Source organism: Rhipicephalus microplus, chromosome 2 (genome assembly GCF_043290135.1).
Source record: "Rhipicephalus microplus isolate Deutch F79 chromosome 2, USDA_Rmic, whole genome shotgun sequence".
Classification (NCBI taxonomy): Eukaryota; Metazoa; Arthropoda; class Arachnida; order Ixodida; family Ixodidae; genus Rhipicephalus; species Rhipicephalus microplus.
The window spans coordinates 270,972,904-270,991,864 of NC_134701.1; the positions used below are offsets into that span (position 1 = coordinate 270,972,904).

The 18,961-nt window shown below is 44.0% G+C and overlaps 1 protein-coding gene across 2 annotated transcripts in view; it reads right to left on the minus strand.

The window, feature by feature from the left end:
* The window catches only part of LOC119169223 (uncharacterized), a 139,053-nt gene that overhangs the window by 91,305 nt on the left and 28,787 nt on the right, over positions 1 to 18,961 (minus strand). Inside the window, exon 1 of one of the 2 annotated variants that reach the window (XM_037420336.2) lies at positions 4,806 to 5,991. The exons of the other annotated variant lie outside the window; for it this stretch is intronic. Coding sequence (XP_037276233.1) covers positions 4,806 to 5,109 — 304 coding nt within the window. The 5' untranslated portion in view covers positions 5,110 to 5,991. Of the gene's footprint in view, positions 1 to 4,805; positions 5,992 to 18,961 lie in introns of those variants that run through there. 2 annotated transcript variants of the gene reach the window in all.

The window sequence follows — 18,961 nt, forward strand, 5'->3', positions numbered from 1 at the left end:
GGGGGGCGTCTACATTTTTTTCTGCTTTCCTTTTTATCTTCCTTTCCCCATTGCCTTAGTGCATGGTATCAAACCGAATGCTACAATTCTCGTTGACGTTTTTTTCAATTTATTTTCTCTCTCGATAAACAGAGTATATAGTGTGACGTTGCAAATGCGCAATGGCATCACGTTCCGTCCAATCAAGAAAAAAATCCCAACTACCTCTGGCCTATCTTATTTAACCGACTCAAACACTTAGACTTGAAAATGGTGAAGATTGTACGGTATAATTGACAATTTTGTTGTTCAAATAACAAAAGAGCGAAAGTAAATACTTTTCAAATATGAAAAATTGAGAGAAGACAGTGACCTCTCGAGAGGCTGACAATGAGTGGCAGGTTTTACGTACTACTTCGAAAACGAGAGTGATGAACACAGGAAGAGGAGGGAGATAAAGCACACGGGTAAAACGTCTTAATATCAAGCTGTGGGTGTGAATCGTTTCGTTACGCATTGACTTCACTCATTTATTGAATGCGTGATAGCAATGGAATTATAACGTGAAATTGTATTGCTGTTTTCTATATTGACAGTTCGGGGGTATAATCAAGGCGTGCTTTTCTGCTGGAACGTTTTCCGTACCACTTCGTGTCATTCTGTCACTACTAAAACGTTAGTGCTTATTGACGTGGTAGCGACACAATAGTTGCAGTATTTTCAATCATGTAAATCTCTCACCTTATAAGCCAAGATGCACTTATCCACATTTTTGCTTTGCTCTTATTACACATTCAGAGATGTACACTATAGATCAAATACTAACTATTAAATTACACTAGCAAATGAAGCCTGCTTTAATTCAAGTGAAACTTCAAGTGTGAAACTTCAATGACTTTATTTTCACTTTCGCGCTGTTTATTTTGTTTAGATCATCTTAATAGTAACCTTGCGAGTCTAGCCATAGTACATAGAGCGCTCTTCAACAAATTGTACAGTCACGTGTTCCACTGCCAGTCACGGACATAGATTTGCTATTGTAGTATGTCACCGTGCACTTCACTCAGTGACTACACTTTGCGTACACCGTAGGATCAGCACCGACGCCACTGAAGCCACGCTGCGTTTAGTCAGATGACAAGCGAGATTAACATTACTGAAGTTCTTGTACCTATGCTAACTTGCTGTGATGGCTTAGTTACGGATTTTACTTCGGCTAAATCAAACCAGAACGCCTGGGATATCGCGGTCATGCTCTTGCACATACGTTTTAGTGCAAGGTACCAAGAACCTTTCGTTTGCAGTGTTGATTGCACAAAAAGCAATCCTAAAATGGGCAGTATCAACCTGTTTGTCATTTAATTCCTCCCTATGCTGAACGGACTACATTAAACGATAATATCCATGCCCATCATTTCGAATGGGCATATTTACGCGTTTTGTGCCCTTGCCCTAATATGCAATCAAAGCTTTAGATAGAATAGACAATCACCAATTGTCGGAAGAAAGGGTATTGGGACACTGGCCAAGACCGTCCTCTGCACGCAAGGCACTGAGAGCGTTGTTGCGCTTTCTGCGGGCAAGTGGTCTTAGAGACAGACTGTAAACAGCGTCGTGGATCGTCTGATGACCTTCTCTCCATTTTTTACAGCGTCTCTTTTCTCTCATCCTTTATCCCCCTTACACCCTTCCCCAGTACAGGGTAGCCAGCCAGTCTGAGAGCTGGCTAACCTCCCTGTCCTTCCTCATTTATTTCTCTTCCTCCTCCTCCTTCGTGAGGTGTTTTTGGTTCAGGTCTCAGCGACTCCAATAAGAAACTGCTCTCTGGCAGCTATCTTGACCTCTATTTCTTGCTCTATTTCTTTCTTTCCAACCTTTTCATTCATACTTTTCCCACCTAAGTGTACAGCAGCCAATCTGGCGAGGCCATAGCGAAATTAATTTCGCTATAGCCTCGCCAGATTGGCTATACTCTGAATTTTGCTGTTTATCACTGCTTCTGTTCGCAGTCATCATCACGGCTGTGTTTTGTGCTTACCAACACAAGTGTCCTCGACTGTAGTACAGTAAAGCATGCCCACATGACGTCGACCTGCTTTTCTTAGAAAAACAATTTTTTTTAAATATGTACTACAAATTGTGTCTGACTAGTTGCGATAGTCGATATGCGATGGCACGGAATATGGAGCAGCTGGGGCATCTTTAACACACATGTACCTTAAAACGTCGTAGGTTCCCATTATTACTCTAGAACACGTAAGTCAAGTGCGACAAGTACTATTATAATGTTAGCCCTTGCATTTCGGCGTGAACTTGCTTCGTAAAATGTAATCAATACGAAAAGTGACTTAAATTGTATTTCAACGTAAACTTATTTCGGAAAATGCAATGAATACGAAAAGTGACTTACCAATAGATGAACATTCCTTTTTTAATGCATGAAACATTCATGTTCCTAATAGAGTACTTGGTTGTAATGTTCAAACTTTGCAACACTAGAATGCACGCTACTCTGTCTAGAAATACAGGACACTTCATGTAGAAACATGAAGCATTCTTCTGCATAGCAAAAACTTTGGGGTTGGCTTGCCGGCCATGGTGGTCAATTTCGTAGGAGAGGGGGGGGGGGGAGACGTTGCGAATTGCGAAAGTTGGCACTGAGGTATGCAGACTCCACCACAAGGGCCATGCGAGAGGAAAATGTTTTGTATGTAACATTCAAGAGACGGTTCGTAAGACAGTACACCAGTTGCAGACAGATCTTCCCTGCCATTTAAAACGCTCGCGCAAAAGAATCAACTCTGAGACAGTCACTAAGATACCTTCTTTTATTGGTTGGATGCTTCACGGGAGAACCTTAAACCTCTCTGTGCCCCTTTTCTCTGTGACACACAGGTAGAACACTACTGGTGTTCTTCAAAAAAAAAGAAGAAGAAAACGCGAGACTAGCCTTCCACCTCTTGGGGGCACCCACTTCGCATTCTCCTTTCCTTGTTGATGTTCCAGGCAATGTCACCGACAGTTGCTAGGCAACAGTGCAGACCTTCATCAACGGACTGCAGTTGTTCTCCTCTTCATTCAATTGCTTAGAGACTCCTGTATTGCGGGACTCCAAATAGGAACAAGCCATTAGGCGCGTCCGCGACTGATCCAGTATATCTTGTAAAATTTACTTCAAAGAAAACTAGGCAGAGATACCTTAGCGTAGAAGTATCACAGGTGAATCCAACACGCACGCACATAAGCGTGCAATCACATGGTGACCCCAGAAAAATTGAAAGCTCGTACCCTTATAGGGGAAAGGTAGTTGAGGCAGAACCGGGGTGAACGGCCATAACACCCCTTCGCGCGATATATTTAGGAACATGGTAAAGAATATCAAGTGATGGGACTTAATCCGGAGATCTCCTCTATTAAGCATCGCATGTCAGAAAACACTGCCGAGTTTCAAGCGCAAAAACCAACAGTTCAGCTTAGCATAGACATAGCTGGTACCAACAAGCGACCATACATGTCAATGACATCAACACACACGAAAATATAAAAGAAAGGAACTCGCAAGACCCTGTTTTCGCTATTACAGCAATTGGTTAAGTTAAAAGGCTATTGATTTATGTTAATTACTTGCATCGGGGATCTCATGAAAGGAGCACATAGACGATAGTTCATTTTCCACTTTAAAACTCTCTAATCTTTTTCCCTAGTGTAGGTAGCATAACGAATTTTCTGGATTGGTTAACATTCCTGCCTTTCTTTTCTTTCCTGTTCCTTACTTCCTTCCTTTATTGCACGAATCTATTAAGATATCCAGCCTCACTTGACGCTGTTAATTACCACTAATTTTGTTCTATTCCTTTCATGACGGCGTTATAGACTAGCTAGCGTCCCTGCCTTTCCATTCTCTCCTGTTCCCTTCTTCCTAAATCTCTTTACTAAACGCAACAAGGGGATTGAAGATAACGCGCAAACGTTGACGGAATCGGTTAGGCACTGAGTGACTTGAAGACTATTTTATTTAATCTATAACGAGAAAACAGGCATTATTTTTCAGAATATTTAAAACTATAGCGCATTATCAATCCTCTCGCATGACCACAAATTTAAAGTACGGCCATACAACGCCAGAACGGATCTGTTTAAGCATTCCTATTTTCCGCAAGACATTGTCGAATGGGAATATGTTACCAGCTGATTTAGTTGGCCACAAGACTGCGGATTCATTCTATGAGACACTGTGCCCCTCGCAATTTATTATTTTTTTTATTATTTCCAGGTACTGTTGGCCGATTGGGCCGTTACAAGGGTGGGGTAGAAAACTGACATAACAACCGTCATGTCATGCGTAAAAAGAAATGCATAGCCGATACAAAAGGAATACATCACTATACTACGTTCTACGACTTACATGCTACATCACGTACATCACAAAATACACTTTCTAATATTACATCCTACAACGTACATGAGACAAGTTACAGCAAATAGATTCATAGTCAAAAGATGACAGGCACACACACCAAAAACGGCAATCACCGTTTACGAAGATTCACTTAGAAAATATTTCGTAACATTGTTTTCAAAATGTTCTGCAGTTTGAGAATCACGTATAGCATCGGGTAATACATTCCAGTCTTTTATTGTTCTAGGGAAAAAAGAGTATGCATATGTGTTCACACGACATTGAGGAACTAGATATTTTCTGGGGTGGTCACTTCGTAGGCTCCGCACTTGACGGGGAATAATGCCTAAGATGGCGCTGCGGGTAATGTTCCAAGTAAATAAAAAAATTAGTAGACTGAAATGTTTCAATAAAGTCTCGCACTTACTCTGTATAGCCGGGAAGACCGGCGTCGGGTGGTGTTGCGGTTGCTGAGGTGGCGGTGGAGGCGGTGGAGGCGGCGGCTCGGGCCTGACGCCTCGCGCGATGAGTCCCGCCGCGCCGCAGGTCGGGGCCGACGCGGAAGGCGGCGCCGAGAAGGACCTTGGCACGGGCGCCGAGTAGCGGTGGTAGGCGGCCGTCGGAGGACCAAGCTCCGCGTACGAACAGGAGAGTTGGCACGCTGCCGATTCCATGCACGGCTCGAACGCGGCGCTGGCCGCAGCAGCCTGGTTCAAGTATCCGTAGTCCATGGCCGAAACGTTCTGTTGCCTTCTACTCCAGCGTTGCTCAATCTTCGCGCAATGAACTGACACCGCTCGTCTCAGCGGCCTCTATAATGCAGCGCGTGATAAAAACGCAGATCAGATGCTTTGTTCAGCTAGAAACACCTAACGAGGGCATCTCAGGCTCCCGGTCTACTGGTCGTCAATCGCATCAATTGAAGCTTTTCAACAAAGTGCTCCAAAGTTGACGGTACCGTCTGCCCGGTTTGTCCTTTAACAAATGCGGACCATGATGTCTAGCGGGGAAAGCTGCAGTCGTCCGATCAAGTTTCAGTGCTAGCGAAGTCCACGTGGAGGTCCATGTTTTGTAATGAACGCGGATAATTAGCTAATCCATGTAAAATTCGAGACTATTGCGAGTGTATCGTACCAGAGGAAGCAATCTGCCAGACCACGGCGAAACGTCAAAGGAACATTGCAGATCGAGGTGGGCCACGTATACCCTGTATTTCTGACCCAACCTTATGAATTATTTGATCACACCTAAATATGAACGCGAAGTCCTTGAGATCAGGATAAAATCTCACCTTAGTCGATTCGCGGTGCTTCGTGCGGTCAAATGTGCGTGGGAACGCGAAAAGTCGATGCCCAGCGAAACTGGCTCAGCGCGAGTTCTGTTAGGCCTGGCGCTCGGAAAACGTTGCGGTACGACGAAAAAAAAAATAATTAGCCGGCGGCTGCGTTTCCTCCGGCTCGCGCTATCGGGTACCGTGTAGTCACCGGCTGTAGAGAAGTACCCGGCACAGAAAAGTACGCGTCCCAGTCACACGCACAGCACCAAGAAGGCAAAACCACCAACGCCGCCGCAACACACGGCCTGAGGCGCCCACGAAGCTCCCTGCACGGCACGTTTTCCCGGTGAGGCGCGGTGTTTTGATCGAGGCATCGGGACTCCCCCAGCGCTTTATAGGAGGCTCCTCCTCCGGGAGCAGCGCAACCTTCCTTCCCCACGCTCCTCACTCTCCCTCTGTCGCGCGCAGCTATCCCGAACGCGCTCCTCTTCCCGCTCTCCCCACGGCTCTCCGTGGTTTCCTTGGCATCTCTCCTTGCTCTCTGACGTACGCGATCCACGTTTGTATCCTTTCCTTCGCACCGAATTCACACCTTTACTTTCGATTACGCAGTCTTTTTTTTTATATATAGTATTCAATATAGTATACACTATACGTTCGTTAGAAGGGCTTTTGAAAGCACGACGACATTTAGCGTACCAAGCTGTTAGCATATGCTGGAAAAGTAAACATATTTTCTCTCATTGCTCTCCAGACCTGAAAGTGTCGACAGAGGAGTTGTATCTGATTTCCGTGTCTCGTATGTACACTTGTACTATGAAATGTTTTGTATGAAGTTGCATACCAGCTTGGAATTATGCCTGACTGCTATGGTCTCGATGTCGCGTCTCTTGTAATCATTTGGAGGTTTTGGGACGTTAAAAAACCCCAATATCATCATCATCATCATCATCGCGTTCTCGAAGTAGAAACTGCCAATATTGAAAATGTTCACAGCATTGTGGTTTGATTAAGGGCATTAAAACGTTGATTTTTTACACAAAGTTAAGCTTACAATAGGGTAATTAGTTTCTGCAGCAACAGTGACATGTCGACCTCTGCCACGACGACTCTTTTCATGCGCGCGCGTGCGTTTTCGTGCGTGTGTTCGGTGCATCTGCCGAATTGTGCGCGTAACAAAGGAATGAATAAGCATGCATCAAATAACCTAACCACATGATATCCTTTAGTGTTTAGCGAACGGAAGAAGAATCAAGTGCTTCACGTGACGTTACAAACAAAACGGAAGCTTTTCTTAACTCATACATGTATGGTGAAACTATAGCATTTTTTCGTCACCGAGATTCAGAAATAGTTATAGATGATTTAACTGCGAAGCAGTTTTGGTCGAGTTTTTCCACTTCACCCGCCACTTCTTTGTAAGCAACTTTGCAAGCAACTTTGTAAGCAAACAAAGTATTTTTTTGTAAACAACTAGCTTCACTGTATGTCAAGCGGAGTTGGCTAAAATATCTGCTTGACAAATACCAAATAAGATGTCGGTATTTTAATCCGATTTTTATTAATCGACAAGTGAAGGGGGAGAAAACACCACGCACCTCCACGAAGAAGGAATCATCACTAGTGGGAGAAGCTCTGGGTATCTTATAGGTGAGTAACCGTGTACGTTACCGAAGCATTGCCTCGTATAATGTAAATTTAGTGACAAAGTGTACAATATAAATATAAATTTATTTCACCTTCCAGGGACCTCAAGCAATTAGAGATTGAATGGATCAATTTTTTGGGGGTCCTATGGAGTGCGCTTTAGCACGTTGCGGGCCGCTCCCACGTCGAAGCAGAAAGACCAAGTCTCTCAGCTGCGTAGAGGGCCCGTCAGACAGTCGGACTTAGAAAATTGCTGAAGTGGAAGATATGACTCGAACGCGAATCCAAGAATCCGCCATCTTATCGGTGGCAAGAAACCATTTTAGTATGGGTAGTTTGTTGACACGTATAGTGCTCGACGTGTATCTATGAATTGCAGGTTTCCTTGAAAAGCCTGGGCACGTTTTTGCAGAGGTCAACTCATCTATACTCTTCCTGATAGGTTATTTTTTGGCGGTAACAGTGAACTCTTACCTAATATTTAACCTATATGTCTACGTTTAAGTCTATTGTACAACCCTTTTTTGTGTGTATCATTCATGCTTTGACTGTAGAAACGGTTCCATGACATGAACACAATGAAAGACAAGGCTAGGTCCCAAGGAGCTTCGCCCTCAAGAAATCGTTCTTTAATCAACCATCACTTCACTATAAGACACACTAATTAATTAAACTTAGATATTTTACGAGCACAATCAGCATGAACCACGAGATACACCTGCCTATACGCTGCGAAACGTGTATGAAATAATGTTCTTTACGCCGTTTATTATATATAAGGGCTATTTTTTGTGTGTTTAAAAAATGAATTATTCCATATACGTCATTTCATACACGTTTCATGCGAAACGTGTATGAAATAATGTTCTTAACGTCATTTATTATATAGGAGCGCTATATCTTGAATGTTTTAGAAAAAGGAATCATGAAACCTATAATCTACAAAGCAGCCCACATTCTCTAATGCAAGTATTTTTTTATTTCCCTGCCTTCTCAGCATGTTTTTATTAAGTTCACTATTCAAGTTGACCCAAACGCTATAGCTACATTAATTATTGATATTCACAGTAACACAACTAGACGATATGTCATTCCATTATCTCCTCTTAACTCATCATTTGGCTCCATTGCCTTCCCCGGGACCATTAGACCAATACCTATGCCTCTCTAATTGCTGCTCGCGTCCTTCATCCTGTCTCCTAATAAAACAAAAGCAAAAAAGATGATGCAAACTGTGACTTTCTTTAACAAAAGTAAAGCGGCACACTTGACGGGAAACTCGGCTGATAGATAATCTTTTGAATATGGTGAGGCGGTTCCAGCCGATCAGGCCGTTTGAAAGCCATCGATTAAAATCCGTTCACTTACAACCCCACTGTGATGACGCAGCAGAAATGAGAAAGCAGTGAGACTGCTATAAAAAGTGATTCACGTGCGTAGCAAACACCCCCACCCCCCTTAAAAAACACCGAATAAACTAAAGATTAAGTAGAGAAGCCTATTTCAATACCGTTGTGACAAATATCTCCTCAAGTTGAACGCCTGCCTCGGCCATCTTGAACAGCGCGTGTGCAAGTTTGGCGCGCAGGAGAGTGCAGGGCAATAAATAGAAATCGGCGAAGTGCGCCAAGCGTGGGCGCGAGGCTGGAGTTCTCCATAGGTAGACGCGAGAGGGAACATGATAAACGGCATCGCGGCGGCAGAGTGAAAGTTCCAGGTCCCCCGCGTACTCCGAGTTTGTTCAGCGCCACGGCCAGGAGGTGTTCTGGGAAGCGTTCAGGTGTTGGCGAGCGCCACTTTCGGTGTGAGGAGGATCTCTCACCCTAAGGCTAGGAAGCTGGATTTTAATTTGGAAGCCTGACAGACAAAAACGGGCCGCCCGAGAAAAAGACGCCTTGATATGGCTGTCAGCAGTTATCATTCGCGCGTTGGCGAGGTTTGCCGTGGTCAGAACATTGGCGAAATTTTAACGCATCCTTGCTTCTGCTCATTGTAACTTAGGCATTCTTGTTTTGTTTTTCTATTTTGGTTTTTAAGACAAAATATCCAATGGTCATCTACTGCCTGCATTATACAATGGTGCATGACAGATATTTTTGACCTAACTATACTGCCGCATTTACTCGCTTGCTAGCAGCACTTTGCTAAACTTAACTAGTGCTGACTGGCTAAGTTATGACTCAGTTGGTGTTAGTCTTTGCTGCCTTACCTATGCTGGCTAACGATGCCTAAAGTATTACTTTGGTTGGATGCTGTTGGCTAACTATTGACAAATGTGACTTAGTTTTGTACTTACTGGCTTATAACAACTATAGTGCTGTCTGATTTATGATAAATGTAAACTATAGTGTTGTATAAGGCACCCAAATCTGAGCACACGGGCCTACAACATTTCCGCCTCCATCAGAAATGCAGCCGCAGCTACCGGGATTCGATCCCGCGTCCTGCGGGTCAGCAGCCGAGTACCTTAGCCACTGGAACACCACGGCGGGGCTTATCAGGCCGTTTGAAAGCCATCGATTAAAATCCGTTCACTGACAACCCACTGTGACGACGCAGCAGAAATGTAAATCCGCTCTAAAGAGTTAAGTGTGTCTATTCAATTTAAATCCAATGATTCTAATCTCAACAAAATTATTTCTCACAGAAAGGCTCTGGAGGTATCAGTGTCCTTTGCTGGGCCGTCTTTTCATGCCAGTGACGTTTCTTTTTTTTTACTAAAGAAATTCCAGGTTCAATTTTCTGCGGTCATAAAACGCCAGGACGGTTGCGGAGTGTTTCGTGTACCTGCTGGTAATTTCATTTTCATTTCGTATCGGAATGACTTCTGGGAACTTTGGAATACGTGTTGTAAGGTTTGTAAGCAGGTATGTGTATCTGCAGCGTTATTCTATATATACTAGAAGTGTGCTGAAAACTTGTGGTTGTCGGTACACCTTCAGATGTATTACAGGAAAATTAACGCACGGAATTGCATCCGCACCCACAGTTCTTGAACTTCTCACGGTGCGTTTGTAAAGACCAACGAGTTTTACATTAAAACTAAAAAAACGCGTGAATTTTTCCATGTGCAGTCTTTTGTTTTCCCAGTAAACGTTGTACCCGGTGGAATCCAAGAAGGAAGGTTGCGCGTTTCGATGTTTCATAAAGTGAACTTATAGGCCTTGAACAATATTTGTAATACATATCTTCTAAGACGCAAACTTAATATCGGCATTTTCTTTATCATGCTTTACTCTCAGATATTTCCCATCTGGAAGTTGAAATAAATCTACGAAAATGTAAAATATATCAGCTGTGCGGGTACGCCCATCACAGCTCCCATCATGCGCCTTTCAAAGATACTCTAAGGCAAACACAGGCAAGAGTAAGGAAAGCCGGTAACAATTATGTCAGCAAACAGCGCGAACTCTCGCGCCACTACACATTCCCGACCTTCCGTGACATATTCATTACTACTTCACTTAGGTTTACAGGCTTCAGTAAACCAAGAAACAAAAACACGTGAATGCGCGCCTCCCGCATCAACAATGTCGCGTTCAGTTCTGTTTGATCTAAGTGCTCCCCTTCAATAGTTTCGACCCGAATTCGTTCTCCGAACAGCCAATCGTCTTCCTTCAAAGCTGTCACAACAAAAAAGAGGAAAATTGAGCCTCGCGTGGCCAAAACACGGGCAGCGGACCAGCGCGGGACGGTAGCGATCACGTGAGACCACCTGCTTGATCGGACGCGGCACACTGTCGGCAGCGGTGAGGGGGGGTCAGCTGACCTTGTAATCGTCTCTTAACCTTGTTGCGAGCGGCGCCTTTGACTCTGCTTGTCGGCACGCACACAGTGTACGTTTGCGCTTGCACGCTAATCAGACTGATTCAATTTCCGTCCTCCTCTTTCTCCTCTCTTCCTCTCCTTAGCCTCCTCTCCCTCGCTCGCCGCTCGGCTCGAAGCTGTCCTCTTCCGATACACTTCCCTCTCTTCCTTGTGCGAGTACGCACGCCTTCTCCGTGCAACCTCGAGATCATCGACGGCCCGTCGATGGGGGTCCGACGGATAAGAGAGCGCGATAAAAGGAAGCACTTGCGAGGCGCCCAATTTGCGCCCGTTTATAGGAGAAAGGCCCGTCTCGGCGGTGTACGCCGCACGGTTACAGCGGCGCGATAGCGAGGCGCGGAAGGGAATCGGCGGAAGACTCAACACACCTGACGCGAGACGTTCTCGCCTCAATGCCAAGCAAGCGCAAGGAAGAAAGGCTGCGCCGTTTCGGCAGCCGGAGGCACGTCGGAGGCGATAACATTTTTTTTATACGACCGCCGCTGAATACGATCACTTTTTCTTTCTTTTTTTGCGAACGTGTGAGCCCACCGACGTGGTGCAGATGCCGCTCAGCTCTGGAGCGGGAGAATGAAAGGACAGAGAAAAAAAAAAGGATCAATAAAGGGTAGAATTAAAAGAGAGAAGACAAAGATAGAAGGGCCGTGCGCGGCCCGCCGACAAAAGTTTACTATCCGAAATGGCGTGATAAACGCTCAGATTTAATTTGCATCGAAAGAAAACATTTCTCGTTTCGCGTTTGCTACCAACTGCAGCGGCGGAGTCGTCCAGAAACAAGCGAGGCCCAGCGGTTGAAGAAATATACGTTAAAAAAGAGAAGCAGCATAAGATAGGCAACGAAGGTATGAAATGAAAAAAAAAAGAGACATAAGAGAGAGGAGGTGGATGGGCGACGAGGAGAATGCGAGGCCAGGAAGGAGTTTGTGTCGCCATGGCAACCGATGGTCGCCAAAGAGAGAGGAGTCGCAACGTGGGGAGGGGCGGCGAGGTCCTCCGTCCAATCGGGGACTCGAATCGACCGGCGCGTATGTTAATGGCGGAACCCCCGTAATTTGCCCAATCACGATGCGAAGGCCACTACTTACGCAGCCTTTTTGCTGCCTCTTTTTTTGCTCTCTCCCGCTCCTCGCCTTTGTTTCTCCTTTCTTGCTCTCTTACTGGCTTCTCTTTTTGTTTGTTTTATCCTAACGCTTGTATCATCCTCATATTTATTCCTTATTCTATACGTGCTTATTTATCTTCTTTAGATTTTTTTTATATCGTGAGCTTGTTCGTGTGTTCCCGCGGGATCTGAAAGAGACTTAGAGATCAACTCCACGAGGATAAAAGATGAAATTGCTTCTGGCTGTGAACAAGTAGCAGTCTTCATAACGCGAGATAAACCTTCCGCCCGGATCTGCTGGCGGTGTTTCGTGGCCCGCGCACTTTTCGACGTCCACGCAATCCACGTCGTTCTTTCTCTGTCGCTCTTCTTTCCTTTTTTTTCATTTTCTTCTTATGCCACGGATTTTGCCACTGATGACGCTTCTGGTGGGCCCTCTTGTTTCATCTTCCCGACTACGGGCGTGAAAAGAAGGCAGGAAGAGAAGTGGAGGAGGACAGAGCATCTACAACAATGAGAAGTGTGTACTTGAGAGAGAGAGAGAGAGAGAGAGAGAGAGAGAGAGAGTAGAAGAACCGTACACGTGTGTGTGTTTGCCCGGTTGTATAGCACACGAAAATGATATTGATTTTTTTTTCGTTTCAGTTTTGCTACGTACAAGCACGCCGACTATGCGTCTTACTAGATATCTCAATCTCGACGTCAGGCCTATTGTTCTCAAGCAGCATGTTGTCTCCACCTTTTTCTTACCTGTCTCTTCCAGACTCTGCAGCTGTTGTTCCGCGCCAATAGCTTTTTTCTTCTCGCAAAGGCGAAATCTCTAACATCTGAACTACCCCACGAACAAAAATACACAGAAAGGTTGCCTTATCAGCGTACAACCGTTACAAATACGTCTATGACAAACTAAAGCGATCGTTATTAAATCTACAGTGTTTTCGGTAGACCTCTTCTTTATGCAACAGATTTGAATTAAGCGTATGTATGACCTAAATTATCCTTATTTCAGACGTTGCTCGTCTTCATAAGGGTAACTTCGCTGGCATGCTCGCACAGCCGAGTTGTCAGCACACACAAAGAAATGTTTAGAAAACATGATACGCGGCGGACTTTGTTGAAAGTTTGTAATCAAGTTTAACTGTAAAATTTCTCCCCCGTTGCGCATGCATTAGAATGCGAGGCCTTTCAGAGTTACATAAAAGCCGGCCTACACGCAATAAGCAAACAAAGCATCACTCCAACGAAAGAAGAATTTCTTCTAAGAACACGAAGGGCACCTTACCAATTTAAGTTGATGAAACAGGGGTACCTCATGTTAGCGTAAAATCAAACCACTCATCACGGAGCGCAAGAAAGATCGACAATGTCGAAAAATCGCTGAACAGATTAAAAATATCGAAAAAGTGGTGCACGATTCGAGCAAGAGATATACTGTAAAATATCACAATGGAGAACATCCTGTAAATGAGATTTGCCAAAATAATTTTTTTTAAAGTTGACACAGTTTCAACGGTTCTCCGCAGTCTTAAAAATATTGATAACGAGGATGTCTTTCGAGGGCGTAACTGCACGAAATTATCTCTTTGTAGTCTGAAAGGGGGAACGAAAAAAGAGAAGGCACCAAAGATGAATTCAACTGCGGCGGGAGCAACTGCGCGAGACCCTCGAAACGAATCCCCCAAATTGCAATGTCACTTCCGTTTAGAGAGCTGCTTTACGGTGTCGGAGGAACGAAAGCACTGAAGCGTAAGGACATGTACACACTTTCCCTTCCTTATATTTTATTTATTTCCTATTTTTTGTGCGGAGAGGCCGTCATTATTTCCTACCGGGCCCGAATCGGTTACTTTGTAGCGTAAAAAAATTTCATTCCTTCGTTTTAGTACGGGAAGCATTCATTATGTGATTCCGCAATGTTAAATCTGCGTTATCTTTTATTTTTACTGAATTGCGCTTCGTGGTTCTTGAAGGAGGCAGGCCGATGTTGACCGTAATAAAGTGCGTGGAATATCAAGTCGACGTAGCGTGAAAGTGTGATTTGCTTTCAAACGATGATTGCATATATATATATATATATATATATATATATATATATATATATATATATATATATATATATATATATATATATATATAGGTTTTACATAATGAATAAGGCGCAAACTAGACGGACACAAGAAGAGTTATGGAGGAACGCCTTCTAACAACTGATTTTACTAGAAGGAAAAGAGGAACACATACAGGCAAGTATTTCGACAGCGCTGATCACATGGTGTTCTTAAAAGCAATAAAAGTTGTACGTGATTGCATATATTTAACAAAAATAGAAATATGGTCAACGAGACGTGGTGTAAAGTAAAGTTACATGAAACCGAAACAAATATTGTTGTGATTACAGCAACAAAATCTTCAAACAGAAAAAAAGTGTCATGCCATACAAATCACTAACGCATCACAAAAATAGATAGATAGATAGATAGAAAAAATAGATAGATAGATAGATAGATAGATAGATAGATAGATAGATAGATAGATAGATAGATAGATAGATAGATAGATAGATAGATAGATAGATAGATAGATAGATAGATAGATAGATAGATAGATAGATAGATAGATAGATAGATAGATAGATAGATAGATAGATAGATAGATAGATAGATAGATAGATAGATAGATAGATAGATAGATAGATAGATAGATAGATAGATAGATAGATAGATAGATAGATAGATAGATAGATAGATAGATAGATAGATAGATAGATAGATAGATAGATAGATAGATAGATAGATAGATAGATAGATAGATAGATAGATAGATAGATAGATAGATAGATAGATAGATAGATAGATAGATAGATAGATAGATCTTTTTTTGTAACACGGGTGCGTGTGAGAGAAATAGATGCTAGGAAAAAGTAGGGAGGTTAACTTTAATAGAAGCATATGGCTTGATAAGTTATGAAGAAGGTCTTATTCGCCATAAAGGCTTAGAGTTCCGACGTTGAACTGATTAAGATAACGACAGAGGGTTCGATTTCCCATCATTCCTAAACTCCATTTTACAACAATATTCTTAGTATTTTGGACGTTCCAAAGCTTTGTCGGTGGCCACCTAGTGTGAGCTTTAATCTCACTTGATATTTTTCAAAGTATGTTTCGTAGGTGATGACCCGCAAAAAAAGTTTATACCTAAACTATTGCCAGCCTAAATAGGAGGATCTGTTATTAGGTAATATTTCCTCAAAGTCAGAGCATCGCGCAGCAAGTGATCGACATTGTCAGTTTGGAACACACTCAACATGTTGTTGCCGTGGTAATGTAATAATCCGTTGCTTACTTGATAATTGTATGCTAAGATTATCGAAGTTAGCTCGAGAATGAAAGTTGCGCGAGTTGGTCGGGCTAGTCAGAGTTGGTGGCTACTTAGAGTTCATTCATCCTCCTTGGGCTAGTTGGTTGTACTAGTACCAGTTGGTGGCTAGTTGAAGGTTAGGTCATCCTCCCGTAGCAACAACTTCACGGCCGCGCAACAGTGCAGCGCGGCTCGGCGTCATTACGCGACTCGCCACGTGGCGCTGCCGCCGCCTTGTCTATGTCTATCGAACTTTTAAGCAGGAAATTGCCAAGGAAAGGATCTATGATAATACTCGGGGTAGTTCTCTACTGTTTGAGGCCAGGACGGGAGTACTGCGAACCAAGACATATCGGGCCAAATACGAAGGGGTAGACACAGTATGCAGTGCGTGTGGAGAGGAAGAAGAAACTGCCGAACACTTGATAATGTTCTGTAAAGGGCTTCACCCTATAGTTCAGGATGATGGCGCAGAGTTTTTCAAAGCACTGGGATTCAGGGACAGCAAGGGCAAAATAGACTTTAAGCGGGTAGACCTAACTAGAAGGAGGTTATCTGATTGGTGGCTAAAGTCAAGGCACGAGTGAAAATTAAATCCTTCACTGCGAAGTACGAATCCTCAACTTCATTATTTAAAGGGAAAAAAAGATAAATGTAATGGTTAGTTCACTAAGTATTACGTCTAGGTGGCGTTAGCCGCCGCCCGATCTAAAGGGTACAGCCACATCCATCCATCCATCCATCCATCCAGTACCAGCGCGACTGTTCGAAATGACTTCCGAGTCCCGCTGTAGAGAGCGAAAAGCGAAACGGGCGGTGGTGAAGGCGTAGGCGGTGGCAGCGTCATTACAGCATTCGCCTCGGCGCGGCCTGCTGGTCCGACCCGAGAAGCTGGAAGCGGATCATTTGTTTCCAGTCCTGGGGTCGCTAGAAGGCGGGACGCACTCTGCTGCCGCTAGGGGGCCGCCCCGCTTTCTTCGCTTCCAAATGGAGTGCCACTTCGCGTAAACGGTGGTACGCGACGCAGTAATTACGCGCCCGTCTTTCATTCTTTCTCGTTTCATTCTGCGAAAAAACATCTCTAGGTCCTCGTCCTGTAGGAGACGCTAACAGACGCACGCACGAGCCGACTGAAAGCGCCGCAAAGAAACTAGAACGGAAGGAAGGGGAAAAAAAAGATCTGCTAGGACGAGAGGAGGTGAAGAGACGGAAGACCAAGGAGGGAGAACTGCGTGTGGGGTGATATATATCAGGGATGAAAAATGCTCGTGCCCAAGTTTGGAGGGACGGCGATCTCTCGAGATGTGAGAGAGTGAGGGAATTGAGATGGCAGCCGGGCGTCGACGGGGGCATTGCTGTGAATTGACTATGCGGGAGAAGTGTAGAACGAAGGAAAGGAAGAAAAGTTGGACGCAGGGAGGATGTGGGAGCTGGTCGGATGGTGGGCTACTCGCATTAGAGCGATTGGTCGCCTCGTCTCTACGCGCTGGACTGTTGGACAGGCCTCGGAGAACGGCGATGGAACGGTGGCATACACGCGCAAGATGAAAGACCTACGCTACTATAGGAGAGAGAACCATGAAACTAAACTCTGCTGCTTCTGGTCTTTCTTAGCCAGTCATGAAGTCCACGTTCGGGAACAATCTTTGCGATTATTTTCTTTCGATATCAAACGTGCAGAGAGAAAGACCCCGGCGAGAGAAAAAAAAATGAAGTCAGAAAATGGAAAGAGTGCCGCCAGCGAGTCAACAGTGTGACACCGCGCAAAAGCGTTGAAAACAAGGAAAAAATTAAACAATAGTAAAGTAAGAAGGGTTTGTTCTTGCCTCGGTTCCCGCCTGCTCTGTTTGCAGTGACAGCTCGGTGTAGCCGCTGGCTGACGTCGGCACTGGGGATCGTTTTCAGATCACACGAGTAGAGATTCGGCCAGCGTGGCTATAGTTTTGCTTTTGTTGAGCTATACTCGTCAATACCCTCTGGACATTGTCAGCAGACCACTAGGAAGTCGTACGTGCAACTCGCAAATAGAACACTTTTCGCCGGAACACTCGCAAGAGATTCAGCAAAATGTTTTAGTTGGCGCCATGAAGACAGGACTTAAACAGGAATGCAGACGAAGTTAATGCGTGCGTCTGTGTGCTGTTTTAGTCCTGCCTTCGTTGCGCAGTTTCAAGGTTTTGCTTAATAATATACGCCCTTTTCTGCACCCATATCCCCCCCCCCTACAAATACACTCCTTATAACTATACCCTGAAAACTAACCTATAAACACTCTCAACATTTAAAAAAACATAAGAAACAAAGAATACCGGACAGGGCCAAATCTTCCCATAACGCTGCAGATGATCGGTATAAAACATTTTGAGCTGTTCTAAAGTGTTGGTCTGACCAAACTGATACACCACATTGATCGCCAAAGCTCCTTTCAATACGACCGTGTTGAACGACAGGCGCTGAGTAGTATTTTTTTCCATACAAGTGCGGCTGTTTTCAATGAGCGAGGTTGTGCTGAGCAGCCTGATGATCGAAAGGAACAAACATATTGCGGCATTATCAGCAGCAAAGAAAGAACATGAACTCCATGGATCACTAGTGTTTTCGTCTTTTTTCCCGGCGTGATCATTCGCGTACAATATGTGAATTCTTCAGAGTGAAGCTGACAGATTCATCGCCCTTCTTAGGCAAGCCGTTATACTGAAATGTTGTTATCAGACGCTATAACTTTAATGTCGTCTTTCTGCACCTTATGCTTAATTATTACTGAAATAGTTGCATGCAGTAAAATACCTGCTCGAGCTTTCAATAGACCCGACTTTATTGTTTTAATAAGTATAGCAGTACCGAAAACAATGCAGTTCCAACCCTCTATAGCTGGTATGTCCAACTGCAAAATGCCAGTGTTACTCCCCTCCTTCAGCATTTCTTTATGCGGAAATCGGAATAACCAGAAGATACAGACAATGCAGTGTCTCGCTTTGGCCCGTCTTGTGCAGTCTGTCGACTTCTTTTCGCCGGATAACTACGACAAAGTCGAGCTTCTCTAAATAAGATTCTTTTAATTCTGCATTAGCCTCTCTCGTAAAAATAGGCCATAAAGTTTTAAACTCTATTGTAGAATATCTGCGGATGGCTGAACTTGCTATTTATGACCAACAGAAAAAATATAAGCGGTGCATGGCTTACAAAAAATCAGAACAAGCTCTCAGCAAAGCCTTAATCAGTTATGTCAACGTTCGTGAACAATGGATCAATGACTAGGAGGTTGCAATGAAATGTTGAGGCAGCCACGACGATTTACTCCTTTTCCACACTTTTTCGCCAATAAACTTTTAAATGATCAGCAGCAGGCTATAAAAGCCCTTCGCGACATGAA